This window comes from Danio rerio, chromosome 13 (genome assembly GCF_049306965.1).
Source record: "Danio rerio strain Tuebingen ecotype United States chromosome 13, GRCz12tu, whole genome shotgun sequence".
Lineage (NCBI taxonomy): Eukaryota > Metazoa > Chordata > Actinopteri > Cypriniformes > Danionidae > Danio > Danio rerio.
The window spans coordinates 53,780,637-53,801,466 of NC_133188.1; the positions used below are offsets into that span (position 1 = coordinate 53,780,637).

Sequence of the window (20,830 nt, forward strand, 5' to 3'; positions counted from 1 at the left end):
GAAAGAAATAAAAAAATAAAAATAAAAACAATCAAAGAACAAAATATTGGGACGTCTGGTAAATGTCTTCCACTGGACCATGTGGTGATGATGTAAAATGGGAGGGGCTTTCAGGCCACACCTTCTTCTCATGGTCAAAAGATGTGTTGGTGATGTAATGTTTGATGTAATGTAATGTAAACCCCGTTTGCGGGGTTTCCTCAGGGTGCTCTGGTTTCCCCCACAGTCCAAAGACATGCGCCATAGGTGAATTGGGCAGGCTAAATTGTCCGTAGTGTATGAGTGTGAATGAGTGTGTATGGATATTTCCCAGAGATGGGTTGTAGCTGTAAGGGCATCCGCTGCGTAAAACATATGCTGGATAAGTTGGCGGTTCATTCCGCTGTGGCGACCCCAGATTAATAAAGGGACTAAGCCGAAAAGAAAATGAATAAATGAATGAATACATCATGTTTAAGCGTGTTGTAGACTTAAATCTAAAAAAAATAAAAATAAAATAAAACTAAAACAAAACAAGAAGAGTTAAAAGGCCAGAAAATAATTTTTATCAACAAATATCAGCATTCACAATCTAATTGCTAACCGAATAAATTTTACATTTCGATTTATGCATTTTCAAAACACACTTATTCAAAGTGCCTTACATTTGATTAAAAGTATACATTTTAATTTCCATCTACAGCTTGAGTTACAGGAATGCTGTTATGCATTTAGTGAGTCAAACAACAAAACAAATGAAGAAGAGCACTAAACTGATCTTACTTCCTGACCCACAATGAGTAGAATAGATGGTGTTCACTGGCATTCAATAACAAAACAGCAATCTAAATGCAGTGGAGTGTAAAGCCAGCCCCTGTAGCATCTGCATTTGAGGCATCATTTTGACAGCAAACGAGTACACAGTGCAAGTCACTGACCTGAAGGTGAAGGCTCTAGTGGAGATGTTCACCCACACCTGAAGCATCAGTGCTTTAGAGCCCATGGAGAGCACATGGAGGAGGCAGCGCTCCGTCTGCTGCTCTGTGACGTGTGCAGAACCGTGAGGAGACTCCTCTGCCACACACACTTCATCTTCTACAACACACACAAGTCATCAAACACCTTCAATAAAAAAACTATTTACATTTTTTTTGGCAAACTGAAAAATAAAAAAGATAGAACAAAAAGGTGTCAGAGGTACTTATTACTAACAAAAAATGTATTACAGACAAAGCATAAAAATAAACCAACTGCTAAAATGATTAAAGCAGACACTATAATAACATATCATAAACCAATATTAGGTTTTGCTTCAGCTTAGTTCCTTTGTTCATCAGGGGTCACCACAGCGGAATGAACCTACAACTAATATTACATAATATTTTACACAGCCACCTGCAACCCAGTACTGGGAAACACCCATAAACACTATTTCTCACACACACACTCATACACTACGGCCAGTTTAGTTCATCAATTCCCCTATAGCGCATGTGTTTGGACTGTGTGGGAAACTGGAGGACCAGGAGAAAACCCACACCAACATGGGGAGAACATGCAAACTCCACACAGAAATGTCAACTGACCCAGCCGGGGCTCGAACCAGCGACCTTCTGGCTGTGAGGCCACAGTGCTAACCACTGAGCCACCGTGCCACCCATCTTAAACCATTCTTTTTTTTAAATGATGTACTGGTATTAGAAATAAAAATATCGGAACATTTAAAACTAAACTTGTGAAAATGAAAATATAAATAAAGATAAATGCAATAGAAATCAAAGATAATTAGAAATAAAACTAATTAAAATCAAAACTTAAACTAATAATAACTTAACTTTAACTAAAAAAATCTTATATGAATAAATACTGCACTAAAACACTAGTCCACAATATCCATATTTACAAAATACTGCAAATCAGGGGTCTCAAACTCGCGGCCCACAGGCCATTTGCGGCCCTCAGTGCAATATTTTGTGGCCCGCGCCGACCGCTGTACACTGACAGAATCAGCGGAGCGGGGAGAGAGAGCGCTCCCCGCTCCGCTGATTCTATCCGTACACAGCGGTCACTGGCATTCCCCGCCTGCCGTGTAAACAAAGGGGCGGGGATGCCAGTGACGTCACCACGCACCCCGCCCCTTTGTTAGACGCTGTGACGGGCGGGAAGTGTTAGGAGGGAACTCGCGCCGGCCAGAACCAAGGTAAGCTGTTCCCGCCCCTGCCTGCCACTTAGCTACCTATCTGCAGCCTGCCACCTACCTAGCTACAGCCTGCCTCTAATATATATTATAGGTAGATACAGACTGGCACAGACTGATGTGACTGGAGTGGGGTGGGGGTGTTTTATTTATACATATATACGCCTTTTTTTTAGGTGAGGGAATGGAAGTTTTGAGTGAGTTTCCCCAAGCCATACTGAGGGTCTCAACTGCTTCCGCTCTAAAGCCAAAAGTGGTTCAAATTTGTGAAAAGAAGCACAAGTCTCTGGCAGTAAGGAGTAGGCAAAAGATGCCATGTTCAGAAGAACTGTTCATAATCTTCACTTAATGTTCTATTAATGTTCAGGACACTGCATGTTCAGAAGAAATAATTAAAACTGTTAATAATGACATTTGAGGACTTTTTTTTTGTGAAATCCCTTATGCGGCCCAGGCTCACCCAGACTTTGCCTCCTGCGGCCCCCAGGTAAATTGAGTTTGAGACCCCTGCTGTAAATACAAGCACTGCTTGATTATGGTAAAAATCATAGTCTTTATTGGTAAATAATGTAACCATAATTATCCTAAAACAATGAGTAGGTCATCTATGTTTGTCCACTATGATCTAAAAAAATGACTTTACGTTTGTGTGTGTTAGTGTGTGTGTGTGTGTGTGTGTGTTGTTCCTCACATGAACAGCACTAGTCTCTCGTACACTTTTAGAAACATGAATAAATCTAATATTCTTCAATAAATCAAGCACATCCCATACTGCAGTGCAAACGTTACATAATATAATGATTTCCACGTGAAATTGAGCTTTGCAGAGAGGAACAAATGCAAACTGCTGGAAATTTATTGTAAATTAATTACAATATTATTTAGCGTGACGCAGTGGCTCAGTGGTTAGCACTGTCACCTCAGCAAGATGGTGGCTAGTTTGAGTCCTGGCTGGGTCAGTTGGCGTTTTCTGTGTGGAGTTTGCATGTTCTCCCCATGTTGGTGTGGGTTTTCCTCCGGGTGCTCCGGTTTCCCTCACAGTCCAAACACATGCGCTATAGGGGGATTGATTAACTAAATTGGTCGTAGTGTATAAGTGAGTGTGTATGGATGCTTCCCAATCCTGGGTTGCAGCTGGAAGGGCATCTATTGTGTAAAACATATGTTGGATAAGTTGGCGATTCATTCCGCTGTGGCGACTCCTGATTAAATAAAGAGACTAAGCCAAAGGAAAATTAAAGTAAGAATGACCCTGCAGACATCCTAGATTAATGGCACAGCCCGAGTAAGTACATAAAGCTAATAACGTTCTTCTCACCCTTCTTAGATCGTCCGTCTTCATCTTTCCCAGCCCGCACCCACAGCGATGCGCTGAATCCACTAGCCATATGAGGCCAGCAGTTCTGTCCCACCAAGGGCAGGTGGAAGGGTGCAGCATGCCAGGGCGAGGAGCGCAGGTGACCAGGTCGGCTCATGTCTGCTTCACCACGGCCGAGCGGTAGTTTACCCCTCAGAATAGTGTTTACACCACCCTTACCAGCAGTCGCCCCATGAGGCCTTGTCCCAGGGGAGGGGCTCAGGCCAGGACCCCCAGAGCCAGGGATCATGGGAAAGGACATGAAGTATAGCGGTTCTGTGTCTGTGTTTGCCTCCACGATCTGAAGCACGCCTCGTAGCAAGATCTCCTGCAAATGATCCAAACAAACACATAATCAGGCATTCAGTGAAGAAAATATGCAGCAGGAAATATGAAAATCTTCCTTCGCTTTCAACACTGCAGAACGTGTTACATGACATATATCAGTATTCAAGTGGATGGTTTGGTTTGAATGTAATGTGTATTTTTATTGCGCATTTATTGTGTATGGCCATACACCCAAAGTGCTTCACAATCATGAGGGGGGGGTCTCTACACACCACCACCAGTGTGCAGCATCCATTTGGATGATGCGACGGCAGCCACAGGACAACGGCGCCAGTGCTTAACCACACACCAGCTATTGATGGAGTGGAGAGACAGTGATAGAGCCAATTCGGTGAATGGGGATGATTGGGAGGCCATGGTCGTAAGGGCCGATGGCGGGAATTTGGCCAGGAGACTGCGGTTACACCCCTGCTCTTTACCAGAAATGCCATGGGATTATTAATGACCACAGAGAGTCAGGACCTCGGTTTAATATCTCATCCGAAAGACGGCGCCTACTGACAGTATAGTTTCCCCTTCACTTTTACTGGGGCATTAGGACTCACACAGACCACAGGTTGAGCGCCCCCTGCTGGACTCTCTAACACCACTTTCAACAGCAACCTAGTTTTCCCATGTGGTGTCCCATCCAGGTACTGACCAGGCTCAGCCCTGCTTAGCTTCAGTGAGTAACCGGTCTTGGGCTTTTTTGTTTGATGGAGCATGTTTCTGTCTACCACTACAGAGAGAGTGCACTAACACTGCCATCAGTTCTGAGGTACAGACTCTGACTTACGACTCCCTATGGGCCTCCATTAACAACACACCTATGGGAAAAGCACATTTCACAGGGCCATTACTGACTATTGATGAAGAGAATACAGTAGCTGTCTGGCTGCCAAGAAAAGAGCTTCAAAATACAACGATTAGATTTAGTACCATCAAGCAAACACACCATACTGTGTGTGAAATTATGAATATACATGATGAACAATCCCTTGTCTTTAATAACTGACTACTGTAGGTGATTATAGAGATTGCTATTGTAAAATTATGTTATTGTTTTGCTTTAAGTAATTGTTGGCAAGCGATGTGATTACTCAGATGGAGTTTTAGTATGCTGACTGTATGCTAATAAGTCTTAGAGTGCTTTCACACCTAGACGTTTGTCTCTTTTGCCCAGTTAACACAGTTCAGTTGGCATATTTAAAACCAGCAATCGTGCTAAGATTAATGCCAAAACAATCGGCCAGAGACCGCCTGAATGAGGTGGTCTCATCATGACTGAACTCTGGAGTAAATGGATTGTAGTGAGAAAGCAAAACGATCTGAACCAGGCTATATCAGTGTATTATGGAAGTGCAATAGGCATATATACGGCTATATGAAGAGAGAAATATGAGTAGGGCGCAATGTCATCATTCTCACCAGTAAATGTGTGTTTCATGTCAAATACGAAAGTGAAAGCATGCTGAAATATTAACGAGATCGGTTTATCCATCAGGCTAATTGACCAAAATTACCATCTGATGATTGTTCCATGTTTTAATCTTATAATATTTTGTGTTAGGCCTGTTGTTTTGTTTATTTCTGCACTGACCCCTTGAAAGAAAGATCAACATTGATCTGCTTCATGATCTGATGCAGTCTCGATTCATCTGTTATTTCTCTCTTTAATTTTAGCCTATAATGCAGAATTATAGCCAACACTTGTTTAAATAACATTTACATTGTCATTTAGCAGATGCTTTTATCCAAAGCGACTTACAAATGAGGACAAGGAAGCAATTTACACAACTATAAGAGCAACAATGAATAAGTGCTGTAGGCAAGTTTCAGGTATGTAAAGTGTAAGAAGTAAAACATTAGTTTTTTTTTCTTCTGTAATACAGTTAGTGGTGGAGCCAGAGAGGCAATTGCAGATTAGGAAAAAAAGTGGAGAGTAAATAGTTGAGTTTTTAGTCGTTTCTTGAAGACAGCGAGAGACTCTGCCGTTTCTGATGCAGTTAGGGAGTTCATACCACCAACTGGGCAGATTGAATGAGGGTTCGGGAAAGTGATTTCTTCCCTCTTTGGGATGGAACCACGAGGCGACGTTCATTCACAGAACGCAAGTTTCTGGAGGGCACATAGATCTGCAGAAGTGAGAGCAGATAAGGAGGAGCAAAGCCAGAAGTCACTTTCTAAGCAAACATCAGAGCTTTGAATTTGATGCGAGCAGCAACTGGCAGCCAGTGCAAACGGATGAGCAGCGGAGTGACATGTGCTCTTTTAGGTTCATTAAAGACCACTCGTGCTGCTGCGTTCTGAAGCAGCTGAACAGGTTTAATAGAGTTAGCTGGAAGCCCGGCTAGTAGAGAGTTGCAGTAATCCAGTCTGGAGAGAACAAGAGCTTGAACAAGGAGTTGAGCTGCATGCTCAGATAAGAAGGGTCGGACTTTTCTGATGATAGAGTGCGAATCTGCACGATCGAGCAGTTCTAGAAATGTGGTCAGAGAAGTTTAGTTGGTCATCAATTGTTACTTCAAGGCTTTTCACCATTTTGGATGCAGTAATGGTTGCCCCGTCCATCTGGATTGAAAAGTTATGATGTAGAGTCGGCTTGGCAGAAACTACAAACATTTCCGTTTAATTTTAAATAAATTGATTGATTCAATAGATTTTGAATGAGGCTGTACATCTGACCTCTCTGATTTATTTGGTGACGATGTCTGTGAGTGTCAAAATTAAAGTGCACCTTTTCCCTTATAATGTCTTATTGCTTATCATTATAAATTAGAAAAATAAACCCTGAAACTGACTATTGTGAGGACAGTTTACTCGCATGTGACCTGTTTAAACTATTTTGGTCCGTTTAGAAACTTTGCCGTGTGAAAATGAACCATGACAAGAACAAAAATAAACATTGTAACCATTGTAATCCCTGTTTCGGAAGAAAAGAATCGATCTACAGGTGTGAAAGCACCCTTACAGTAACTGCCATCTACACAACAGTACCAGGAGACTCCATTAGTAGTCAACAACGTTTATACTGCAAGACTGTCAACATGAAGTTAAATTCAGACAACCCATTCACAAGAGATTTATAAAAAAGTAGTTTTGTTAATCCTTAGAACACACGTTGACTGTACTGTAAAGCAATCGTCAACAAAACTAGTATAAACCACATACTAGTAAATAAGAGCATTAAAAACGAGACAAAAGAAATAAAGGTGAGAGAGAAGGAATAAAACTGAGAATAATAAATCAAATTAAGTAAATGCAGACAGGCTGATTAATATCAGTGTTGGCATTACTAAAAGTACATCTTGTATCTGCGTGTTCACTTCCTGACAGAGTTAAAAATAACCCTCTTGTTTGATCAGACTGATTGCATTTGTGTTATGATTGTGTCAGATCTTGTCCTTTTCTGTGAAAACAGTTTGATGCAGTTTATAAATTCACTGTGGCATTATTTAAATGCTAACTAAGGTTGCACTTACAGTGGGCGGAGTCTTCTCCAGGAAGAGGCGGGTCAACAGGGCAAGTTCCTCTGCTGTGATCCTGTCACTCACCATGGCAACAAGCAGCTCCATCAGTACTGTCTGGCACTCTGATGGGTACGACAGAGCATAGAGAGATTATGACGATGTTTACAGGGTTTCTGCAAGGTTTAAGTCAAATTTAAGACTATTTAAGACCCTTTTAAAACCATTAAGAATTCAATTATAGTCTTATACAGGGTTAAACACTAAGGTTTTTTTTCCTAAAAGCGCGGTATTATCATGAGGAATCATATCATTGTTTTTTGTTGTCTTTCCCAAGGCAATTTGATGGGGAATGTTGTGAATTGCTGTTGTGAATCTCTTTGCGTTAAAAAATGTATATATATATATATATATATATATATATATATATATATATATATATATATATATATAAATAAAAGGTTTTACTGAGAAGTATTGTTGGTGATTGGATGGAAGTCAGCCCGATTGGGTAGCTTTACTTGGACAACGCAAACTGAAAGGTGCAGCAGGTGATTGTGTTCAGAAACATGTGTTGTTGTGCTGGTTGAAAATCTCTTCACAGTCCAATAGTAATGATTACAGTAAATGATCAAAGCAAATGAAACTGCACAGCAAATGAACTTCACACCCCTGTTCACGCAGATATGCCATTTTTTGCGCGTACACATGCGCCACGTGGTCATGTGCACACGAGAGAGTGACAGCGATAAAAACAAATGCTGAATTCAAACTTTACAATCCTAAATCAGTAGTGGAGTTAGTTTTGCACGCTGGAGGAAGGACCACACCATGGCTGAAGTATTTCTGTTAGACATGTCATGTTCTGTTTCAAAAGTATATTAGTCACGCAGAGCTGATGTAGAGTGTGTTGTTGTGAATGGGTTATATGCACAGAAGTGTTGTTCAGCCACTGAAATCTCCCGTTGAAAGATTGATGTGACTATTTTAGATTCATAAGGTCCTTTTACAGCATAATGTACATTTTTATTTAGTTTAACAACAAAACATCAGTAAATAGCACTATTCCACATAGCCTGCTTTACTGAGCTGAAGTTGCTTTTATATTCACATTGGTTCATTTTTGAAAAATTACAGCCTGTGACGCGCTCCCTATATTGTTTACCATGCTACTTTAAATATTCGCTCTGAAAAAGCATGCAAGTATGGCTTAGAAATAAGTGTAATTCCTGCACGCTGATGGCCAACCACTAAGCAGATTCGCTTTAGGACAGCACGTGAGAGAGTTCTGCTGTTATCTTTAAGGTGTGCGTTCTTGTTTCAGGAGGTGTGGCTTTGGACGGCAGGGGAGGGACTGTGTTTCAAAGATATTATGCTAACCGGTTAGCATTGTGGCAGATCACCTACTGCACCTTTAAAACCTGTTTAAAATGATTTAACACCTGCAACACAATATTTCAGTGAATTTAAGACTTTAAGGCCCAAAATTTTGTTTTTGAATTTAAGACCTAGTGGACACCCTGATTTAAAACTGGAATGATTACTTCAATATATATCTGCGGTAAACTCCAAAATATTGTTATTAAAAACATACCAGAGTGGATGAACATAACAATAGCCTAAATGTGCAACATTTTATACTTTATTATAATTTTTAAATGGTATGAACAACCAACCTGTTATTGCTTGTGATTAAATTTTAAAATATGAAATTAAAAATAAATTTTAACATCCACACACATTGAAGAAATACAGTAAGCACTGGCGGAAGTTTGAGATAAACACACACCTTTATATGAGGCATCTGACTGGCTGAGAATGTTCGGGAATCCAGTAAGAATGACTTTCACGCCACCCTGACCAAAACAAATACAGAATGATTCAATAATTAATGTGACTGATCAGATTTTACTCCTCAGAAAAATCAAATGATGATGGGCTAAAGCAGGGGTGTCCACACTCGGTCCTGGAGGGCCGGTGTCCTGGAGAGTTTAGCTCCAACCCTAATCAAACACACCTGAAGCAGCTAATCAAGCTCTTTCTAGGTATACTAGAAACTTCCAGGCAGGTGTGTTGAAGCAAGTTGGAGCTAAACTCAGCAGGACACCGGCCCTCCAGGACTGACTTTGGACACCCCTGGGCTAAAGGTTTTTACAACAAAAAAATTCTGTCATGACAAAAACATCTTCAATAGGCTGTTTTCACATGACGTCATTGATGAAATTCAGATGGAGGGCAGGAAGTGGTTCTTCCACATAGGAATCGCTACCAGAACATCAAAAAGTTTGTGTTTTATGTTGTTTATAATTGTTTAAATCAGCCAAAATAAGAAATGCCGAACAGCTTTTACAGACTTCAAAGTGTTAGCTCATAAAGGGGGGGAACGTTTAAAAAAATGGCTGAAAAACTGAAGAAAAGGCGGCTTGTAATAAACATTTATTCAATACATTTAAGTGTACAAACTTTTCTGAATGCGATAATTCGTGTGACAGCACCAATAAAGATTATATACAGGCCTAGCTATGTGTATAATATATAGTGTATAACTATGGTGTAGAAAACTGAAGCCTATTAAAAAATTTGCTTATAACTACAGTCGTGTTGTACCACAGCTACAATAAAATTAGTACAACAGTTTATTTAAAGTAATTAGATATAGTATGCATCCAAACAGTATTTACTATAGTATTTTTCATGTAATGTAATAGCTTATACAGTATCTACCGCCTCGATGACAGTCAAATATATGTTAGTTGATGATACAAGGATCATCCCAACATACAGTTGAAGTCAGAATTATTAGCCCCCCTGAATTATTAGACCCCCTGTTTATTTTTTTCCCCCAATTTCTGTTTAACAAAAAGATTTTGTTTAAAACATTTCTTAACATAATAGTTTTAATAACTCATTTCTAATAATTTGTTTTTCTTTGCCATGATGACAGCACATACTATTAGACTAGATATTCTTCAAGACACTTCTATATAGCTTAAAGTGACATTTAAAGGCTTAACTAGGTTAATTAGGTTAACTAGGCAGGTTAGGGTAACTAGGCAAGTTATTGTATAACGATGGTTTGTTCTGGAGACTATCGAAAAAATAAAGCTTAAAGAGGCTAATAATATTGAACTTAAAATGTTTTAAAAAAAATTAAAAACTGCTTTTATTCAAGCCGAAATAAAACAAATAAGACTTTCTCCAGAAGAAACAATATTATCAGACATACTGTGAAAATTTTCTTGCTCTGTTAAACATCATTTGGGAAATATTTAAAAAAGAAAAACAATTCAAAGAGGGCTAATAACTCTGACTTCAACTGTATATGGCTAGTTTCTATTCATATCTCCGTTGAAATATGGTATAAGTCACAGAAATATGGACTTTCCTCCATGTCTTCCACTTAGTTTTTGACTTCCTGTCCTCCTTCAGAATTTTGCACGTCACCAAAACCACGTGATTGAAATCAACCTATTGTTAAAAGATTCGCAAAAGGTCATCTTGTTCCTGTAATGTGGATTGACGTGTCTTTGGTTTCAAGTATACTATTTCAGCTGATTACTTTCTATCATTTAAGACACCACAGGTATATTACACATTACGCGTTCTGGAATAGGACGCCTCACTGTACAGCATCAATATGTAACGACACCCATGAATAAAAGAGAAATGACTCTGACCTGCTGGTAGAGCTGCGCTGCATTGTTGTGGTGGCCTTTCACAGCGGCTAACAGGCTCTGCAACACATGACCCAAAACCTCCAAGTCTGGAGAACCGCTGGCCAACAGCTGCAGCTCCATCAGGCAGATCTCCGGAAACAGCAGACGTCCGCGGACGGAGCCCTGAGGCACTCCTGCCATCCCCAATGTACATTCCCTCAATGAGACTCCAGCCTCCACCTTTAGCCCTGTCACAGACACAACACTGACTATAAACAACAGTACAGCAGCAAAAGAATGACTGGATGTGGTGCAAGTGTACGCACAGAAGAGCTGAAGAGCAAGAACTGTATGTACCAGAGGAAGCTCATGGCGCTCAGCTCCGCGAAAAAGAAATTAAGCTGATGGAGGTGCCACACACGCAAGAACCGCATGATTTAGTTGTGAACTAGCCTGAAGCTCCTGCGCAAGCTCTGGGTGCTTTTTATTAATGAAGTTCTGCCTCACACGCACACACACAAACACACAGAGCACTTCCTTACACACACTCTCACATACATGCAGATGGATCCAAAGACAGAAAGAGAAGGATGACTAGATACCATACAAAGATGAATGGATAGATATATAAGAGACAGACAGAATGACTTAACTACTATTACAGAACAAACAGATGATAAATTAAAGAAAAAATGGCAAATGACGATGATGATAACGACGACAGACAGACAGACGGAAAGACAGACGGATAGATAGATAGATAAATAGATGGATAGACGGATAGATAGATAGATAGATAGATAGATAGATAGATAGATAGATAGATAGATAGATAGATAGATAGATAGATAGATAGATAGATAGATAGATAGATAGATAGATAGATAGATAGATAGATAGATAGATAGACTGATGGACAGATAGCGAATGGACAGACAGACATAGATAGACAGACAGACAGACAGACAGATAGACAGATAGACAGATAGACAGATAGATAGATAGATAGATAGATAGATAGATAGATAGATAGATAGATAGACTGATGGACAGACAGACATAAATAGATAGATAGATATAAATATAAATAGAGATAATATAAATAGATACTTTTAATTTATTTTATATTGTCACGATCACTAGCGATCTAGCAATTGCAGATAACTAGAAAACTACAAATCTGCCACTAATAAGAACCATAAAGCCCATCATGCACCTCACACACAGCAGTTCCAGTTCTCTTCCTGATTGCACTCACACAGCTGGAAGCTCATGATGGCATAATCAGACGGACCATATTAACACAGTCTTTGAGTGAGTCTTGTTATTGTAACATCACAAAAGTTTTTCTTTCTGTTCTTGTCTTGCCTTGTCTAGCTGTGTTTTGTTTTATTATTTTGGTTGTTTTCGCTGCCTGTCCTAACCATTCACCTGTTTCTTGACTACGATTCTGGATTTCCTAAACGTTTCTGTTTGCCCCCGTCTTGACCGTTGCCTGCCTGACTACTCCTATTAATAAACTGCACGTGGATCCTCAACTCCGTTGTTCCCCGCCAACTCTTCAGTTAGATATATATTGCATAGCTGGCAACCCTCCCGTTTTTCCCCGGATTCTCCCGTATTTGACAGTTCTATCCCGCTATCATCCCGTATAGGTATTTTTCCGTATTTCTTCCGTATTTTCAGTCTTTCTCTGAACAGCCGAGCCTCCCTATACTGCAACCCATACCGCCAAACCACCAGGGATCGCCCCTTTCTCTAAAACGTGAGGCTGTTCTGTGCTTTTGCTTTGTTTAGGATTTATAAATAAATATTAAAAACGGCGCGATTCCATTTCCTTTTGATTACAGGTGCCGTCGCCAATCCTATTGTAACGGATGGGCGACGGCAAAGTTGCACTATACAATCCTCAAAATAGTCTTATAATGGTGCATGACTGTCAGCTGACGCGTTCCATAGTGATAAACAGATGCTGTTTTCCAAACGGATTCTGTACACGCGATTTGAAGGGGAATCCCTTATTATGGTGGGCATATGCCTTATTTTCACATCCCAATGTTGATAGGTATGATATATTGTCCATTTTAGTCTTGCTGTTGCTATTAGAAATAAAGAGGCAATGATATTTTGTAAATCTGAAGATAAAAATCCACAGACAACATGTTCAATGCCCCTTTTTTCCATTTACATTGACTGAAATTACAAATGTTAGGAATGACAGAAGAATAAAAAGTGCTAATAAGTGTTAAAGTTATTAAAAATATGTTCAGATTACTAAAATGTGTTTGGTTTAGTGCTGTTTTTATAACTGTGTTCAATATATATATTTATATATATATATATATATATATATATATATATATATATATATATATATATATATATATATATATATATATATATATATATATATATATTTATTATTATTATTTTTTAATTGGTTCTGCTTTTGGGAAAAAGCAATTAGTTTAAAAATAAAATAGTAAGTAATTTCAGTGTAAATTAAAGGGATTTACAGACTATTTAAAAAAAAAAGTCAACTATTTGCTTTTAAAACAACATATTCTCTCTTCTTTTTTCCCCAAGTAAATCAGCCCATTTTTACAGTAAAATCTTGGTGTAAACTTGGACATAATGCATGTGGATCAGTCAGCATCAAGTCAGTATTAGATGATATAATATATCTATAATTGTGAAAAACACATTCAGATTTACACACATCATCATCAGGAGCAGTTGGACTGCAAACACAAACACTAGACACTGACTTTAACCTTCAATGCCCTTTTTTATAAATGAGATCACCTACATGGTGATCACCACTGGCTTGCTTGGTTTGAGACTTGTGGAGCTGCGCATTGATGGATTTGCTCTTCGGTGTTTGGACTATCAGGAGTGTAAATGAAACCACACTGAACTGAATTAAACTGAAAGTCAACTGTGAAAACTGAACTGACACAGTTTTAACTTACTAAAGCTTCTATGTTAAGCTGCTTTAACACAATCTACATTGCAAAAGCGCTAGAGAAAAAAATATGAATTGAATACATAGTGACTCTTAAGCAAAAGTGAGGGAACTTACAAAACCACGCTCACTTGTGTGTATGTAAAAGATCAGTCAAAAGCTGCAGTCACAAGACACGGCTCAACACGGCGGACTTGCATCATAGCCGAAGGAAACAATGACACCATTCTGAGGGCGAGAGAGCCAAGTCTACATGTGACTGAGGAACAGGATCACATACCGACCGCTTGACCAGACCTTCACTCAGCCTTTACCTGATGTTAACCGGCTCAAACCAGCCGGCATTCTAGATCATTCGCTGACAAACTCCTCCTGCTCTCAGTGACTCTGCACTTTACATCAGGGCTAACAGATATGTTCATTACTCTACACTTCATTTCAGCATTGAAAAATACAAATAAATGAAAATTCTGTCATCATTTCCTCATGTTCCACTCATTCCAAACCTGTCTAAGTTTCTTCTGTTGAACACAAATGAAGATACATTAAGGAATCCTGGAAAAAAAGCCAATGACTTCCATAGTGTTTTTTATTCCTAGTAGGGTCGAGCGATGTTGACCAATTTGGCATCGAACGATGTCTAAAGTAAAACATTGTGATGGACGATGGCCTCATCGTCATGGGCGGGCGAAGGGGGGGTGGTCATTAGCCCCTTTCACACAGTGATACCGGTAAATATCTGGAAAATTTCCGGAACGACTTTACCGGTATATTGAAAAAAGCGCTGTTCACACAGGCGAGGACGTTACGGAAATTTTCCGGAAAAGAGCATTCACACATCCATTCCAAAATACCGGTAAATTCTGACATCATTCACCACAGATGAGCTTTAAACGGCTGCGCTTGTGTTTGTAAACATTTGACTAAATTACAAACTCTGTGGATGATCAATATTGTAAACAACTTTCGCAGGATCACTTTCGCATGTCGAGATGTTAATAATATGTGTGTGTGCAGGCGCTCACAGGCTGTTTCACAGGCACACGCAAAGCTTGAAGGTAAACAAACAACGGCTTATCATAAGCATCTTATCGATGATTATTTACACAGTTGGCATTAAGAAGAACATATAAACGTGATCTGACTAACTTCTAGCAGCTAAATGCATCTGGAAAAATATTCAAAGGCTTTTATTCACACAAACCGCGCGGACGTAAATGCGTCTGACTGTTGTGATTGGCTAAAGCAGACGTCTCACGTCAGCACGTTCTAGACGTGCACGCGCTTATTACGGCAATCTTCCTTCTGCATTCACACAGCGCAGCATTCCGGCAAATTGCCGGTAATGTTACAACTTCTCTTTCCGGAAAATAGCCAGAACAAATTTACCGGTATTTTCAAAATGGACCTGTTCACACATACAACAAAGGTCTGTATGTGTGAAAGGGGCTATTGGTAAATATCAATTAATTCATAATGAATTAATTAATTGTAGCCTATCGTTTTTACTCCCACAGCAGGTGGAGGAGACTTTGTTTGGAGTTCACTGTAATTTGCATTGTGATTGATGATAACTTCCTTATTTTATTATTATTATTATGAGGTAATAATAACAAGTAAAGATGCTCGGGCTTGACCTCTTTGGTTGCATATGCGCCTGAAATTTTATCTATGCAACCCTAAAATATATTTGGAAGCATTTGTGCGAGTGCATTTTCACTGTTTTCACTGTAAAATCCTCACCACCAGTGCAAATTTAGGAGACATTTATACAGAATGCACCTAAAAACGCCAAACACAGCGCTTAGGGACAGATTAAAACAGTTGTCATGTGAACTTGCTGAAGTAAAAAAAGCCTGCAATGCTTGCCCCACCTTTGTGTTCTTATTTGCCCACTGTTCTAGAACTGAAAGCGAATGATTGGTTAATATCAGCCGTCAATCACTTCGTCAATGCCTTCTGCCTTCAGATGACAGGAGCTACAACCGCAGAAATGTGAAGAGCTGAAGATGAGAGAATGACAAACACTGACAGATTTTGTTTTAGAAACCACCTACAGTTACTAATAATGGCACATCTTATTAGTGATCATGACATGTGCTGAATGTTAATCCAGCATTTACACTTTTCCAAGTGTGGATAACAGACTTCCAGTGGCTTCAAGTCCGCTATGAAAGTGACTAAAGCCACTCACTGTAAACTCTGTGGGACGGGGTTTGCAGGTAACAGCGTTTGCCTCTGAATCTACACATATTAAGCGTGAGAGGTGCTGTATAATCCTTCATTTAATCCTCACGATGCTGTCAGCCGTGCAAGCAGCAGCTATATGTCAAATTTAACACAGCTCATGAACCAGTATTGCTGTTAAGATGACATGCAAATAATAAGTTATAAATCAATATAAATGTGGGGCGGGGCGATGGATCGCGATGCCGGCTCAGCAGCCTGAAGTTTGTCAGTTATCCGTAGGCCCACACGGAATCTGTACGCGCAGAATTCCGCAGATTTTTAGCCCATAATTAATTCTGTTTATTTACTTGAGTTTTTTAATTAATTACAGCAATATTATAGAGTATCATGAAAAAGTTCATCTGATTTATGTACAACACAGTTTGTTAAATAATATGTTCTGTCTTTTAGTAAAGATATTATATGAGTGACTTGCTTTGTTTACCAAATGAAATGAATCTAATTGGATTTGCATTTTAAACATTAAATAAAAGGTATAAGTTATAAGGTATTACTTTTTATTTCATGTATTAAGGTGTTAGTTATGATACTCCGCTGGATACTCCCAAAATAATTCCGCAGAAATCCGCAGATTTTTACAGAAATTCTCAACAGAAATAGTAAAAAAACGTCCGCAGATTCATCTGGCCCTGGTTATCGACGATGGACGATGGCATCGTCTATCGGGCCAACCCTAATTCCTATTATTGATGTTAATATAGAACGAAGGAWGGATGGATGGATGGATGGATGGATGGATGGATGGATGGATGGATGGATGGATGGATGGATGGATGGATGGATGGATGGATGGATGGATGGATGGATGGATGGATGGATGGATGGATGGATGGATGGATGGATGGATGGATGGATGGATGGATGGATGGATGGATGGATGGATGGATGGATGGATGGATGGATGGATGGATGGATGGATGGATGGATGGATGGATGGATGGATGGATGGATGGATGGATGGATGGATGGATGGATGGATGGATGGATGGATGGATGGATGGATGGATGGATGGATAGATAGATAGATAGATAGATAGATAGATAGATAGATAGATAGATAGATAGATAGATAGATAGATAGATAGATAGATAGATAGATAGATAGATAGATAGATAGATAGATAGATGTACAGACAACTCTCTTTTATTGATCGGTTAATGTGTAAAATGACTTGGTCTTCTAGATAATCAGGAAGTCATGATTTAGTTCTCTTTAACTCATTGGTTGAAAATGTTGCATTATTCACAACTTTTGGATGGAAAGACAGCTAATTTCAGATTTTTCTAACATTATTTCAAATATCTAGTATGTTTTGTGTTTAACAGAAGAAACTCATAAAAGTTTTTTAAAAAATCACTTGAGTCTGAGTAAATAATGGGGAACTTTTCATTTTTGAGTAAACTATTTCAATTCAAGTTTATTTGTATAGCCCGTTTCACAACAGTCATCATTCCAAAGCAGCTTTACAAAAGGGGCACATTATTAAATTAACATTTAAATACAAGACCGATGTAGCCTGTACTTTAAGATAAAGTAATGCTTGTACCTTCCTCCTGCCGGGTGGAGTCCTCAGGGTTACTCTCGCTGTCTGCGTCATAGCCTTCCTCTTCTCCCAGAGGCTGAACTGCACTCACATGAGCCTCATCCACATCCTCAGACAGATCACCGGCTGGAGGAGTCGCTTCACTGACCGCACACTTCTGCAGAGACACGTTCAACACTCATCAGACGGAGGGAGGCATTTAATACAACTCGCATATAAATATATAGTAAATATAAATGAAGAAATGAAAACAAAGTATGAATTTTTATAAGGTAATAAAACAAACATTTGAATTATTATGATCCTAAAAATCCCGGCTGGTCCAGTTGATATTTCTGTGCGGAGTTTGCATGCTCTCCCTGTTTTAGTGTGGGTTTCCTCCAGGTGCTCTGGTTTCCCACATAGTCCAAAGTTATGTGGTACAGTGGAATTGAATGAGCTAAATTGGCTGCAGAGTATGTGTGTGAATGCAAGAGTGTATGTGTGTTTCTCCATGCTGGGTTGTGATTGGAAGGGCTGTGTAAAAACATTTGGTGGATAAGTTGGCGGTTCATTCCGCTGTGGCGACTACAGTACTATAAGTACTATTATATTATTATTGCATGATAATTATATTATTATTGTTTATTTATTAATTTTTTTTTGCCATTATTACAACCGAATTGAGGAATGGATAATATAAAGTAATGCAGATTAAGCATTACTATGTGTATTTACACAAACACACATTATTATTATTATATAAAAACTTAAACCTTATTATTACTAGATGAAATAATTAATTCTAACAACTAACATGCAAAGATATATTAGTTATTAAAAAAAATACAAAAAAGTAAGCATTTTACTATATTATTATTATTATTATTATTAATACAGCTTCTATACTACAACCTTATGAAGCGATGGATAGTATAAAGTAATTAAATTAATGCAGATAAAACATTACTACCGCTTGTTATTTATACGCACATACATTCATATTCACACTTTATTATTATTATACTATTATTAAAATACAAACCCTATTATTATTGGCAACACTAAAATAACTACACACTGAATCATACAAATGCTGTATTCTTGACTTATAATCACATTTAGAAGGAAACAAATGAAAGAAATCTTTGCAATCTTATCTAAAGTTAAACTACTGTAAAGTTTAAACATTGGCGAATAGCAGGAGTGTCAAAATGTAACATACAATTGGATAAAACAACAACAACAACAATTTAATAATTTACAACATTTCAATGTTATTTAGTTAAGTATAAACTGCACAGTCATTTTATTTTAAGATTGCAAAGATTTATTTTTGATTTGATACAGTTTCATTTGTGTATCTTCAAATCAATAGCAGTGAATAAAGTGGCTTATTTTATTTTTATTTTTTTTCTGTTAAGAATGTAGCCAAGTCTTTAATTGTCATTTATAAGGGTTTTATAGATCATTAATAGTCCTCACTTTAGATTCGGTCACAAAACATCATGAAGTTGAGTTAATAAAGCATTTATTAACATACAAATGAACTATTAATATACTGTATGCCTGAATAATAAGATAAATAAATGTTCATTTGAATAGTTCATTAATCATTTACTTACACATTCTGAATGATCTTTAAAAATCAGCAACTCCTCTCAAATCAGGGTTGGAGCTGAACTTTGCAGGAAGGTCGATCTCCAGGAACAAGGTTGAGCACCACTGATTTAAAATATATGGCTAAGAATTAGCTATTTTTTATTTTATTTTTTTGGTGAGGCCAGTGAAAATTTTGGCAGGGCAAGTAACAATCTGAACCACTGGTCCAATCAGGCCAGTAATAACTGGTTTGTAAATTATGCAATAGTTGAGTTAGTCATGAAAAATTATTAGTATATTAATTATGAAAATACAATCATTAAGCACATTATATACGTCAGGGTTCAACGCTAAGGATATTTTCTACTGGCCTGATTGGACCAGTGGTTCAGATTGTTACTTGCCCTGCCAAAATTTTCACTGGCCTCACCAAAAAAATAAAATAAAAAATAGCTAATTCTTAGCCATATATTTTAAATCAGTGGTGCTCAACCTTGTTCCTGGAGATCGACCTTCCTGCAAAGTTCAGCTCCAACCCTGATCAAACACACCTGAACCAATTAATTAGGACCTGAACAGCACTTGATAATTACAGGCAGGTGTATTTGATAAGGGTTGCAACTGAAATCTGCAGGGAGGTCGATCTCCAGGAACAGAATTGGTCACACCTGTTTTAAATAATGTGTCAAAAATAATGTGAAATGTGTGAATCTAGGATTTAAATATCTTAAAAATGTTAAAATATTTAGCAGTAAAATAAAGCAGTATGGAAAATGTGCAGGCATTTTATTGCAAAACAAAAGGTGGCTGACTTAAAAGTGATGGAAAACTATGCAAAATATTTTTATCGTGTTGAACCCATGTTTCCACAACGTTAGAAACAGACATATTCTTTTAGCCTCATTATTTGATGTTGCCGTCTCTTCACTGTACTGGTTTTTACCAAGTTGTGGAAAAAATGATGTGCTCATAACACTCGATCCGATGAAAGGAACCAAAAAGCAATATGGTGTTTACGACTTCATAGAAAAGGTTCATTCAAGACTTAAAAGCACAAATTATTTCTTGATTCTAAGACCTAATATATGCACGCAAGTGACAAATAGTCGCAGGCAAATTAAAATTTTGAGACAAGGCAGCACTGGCCTGATCGAGCCAGTAACAATTCTCTCTACTGTCCTGAACATCCCTAACGCTGGCCCTGGGCCATGGGGCAGTCTTATTGTTGAGCCCTGTATGTGCTTATACAGTGTGTCCACAGGGTCTTAAAAAGTATTAAAAGTTGATAAATCAGATATGGAAAAATTAAAGCCATTAAAAGGTATTAAAAAGTCTTAATGGCGTTTTTTTTTCAAGCGTTGTCCAAAGAGTTTGACTGCAAAAAAGCATAAATATATTTATTTTCCTCCTAATATCAACAAAGGTGTGCTCGATCCACGCGATTGGTTCAGGCCAGGGTGCGTGCGGCCAAACCCCCCCATCAGAGTGATGTCATGTAATTTGTGAC

The 20,830-nt window shown here is 38.4% G+C and overlaps 1 protein-coding gene across 6 annotated transcripts in view; it reads right to left on the minus strand.

Annotated features, from left to right (window-relative positions):
- Positions 1-20,830, minus strand: part of lyst (lysosomal trafficking regulator) — a 192,206-nt gene that overhangs the window by 98,299 nt on the left and 73,077 nt on the right. For all 6 annotated transcript variants that reach the window (XM_021472744.3, XM_068218743.2, XM_073920308.1 and 3 more), the window contains 6 exons: positions 17,746-17,899; positions 11,005-11,231; positions 9,117-9,183; positions 7,343-7,452; positions 3,495-3,861; positions 918-1,074 (listed from right to left, as the gene is read on the minus strand). In XM_021472744.3, the coding sequence (XP_021328419.1) occupies positions 918-1,074; positions 3,495-3,861; positions 7,343-7,452; positions 9,117-9,183; positions 11,005-11,231; positions 17,746-17,899 (1,082 nt within the window). The remainder of the gene's footprint in view (positions 1-917; positions 1,075-3,494; positions 3,862-7,342; positions 7,453-9,116; positions 9,184-11,004; positions 11,232-17,745; positions 17,900-20,830) is intronic.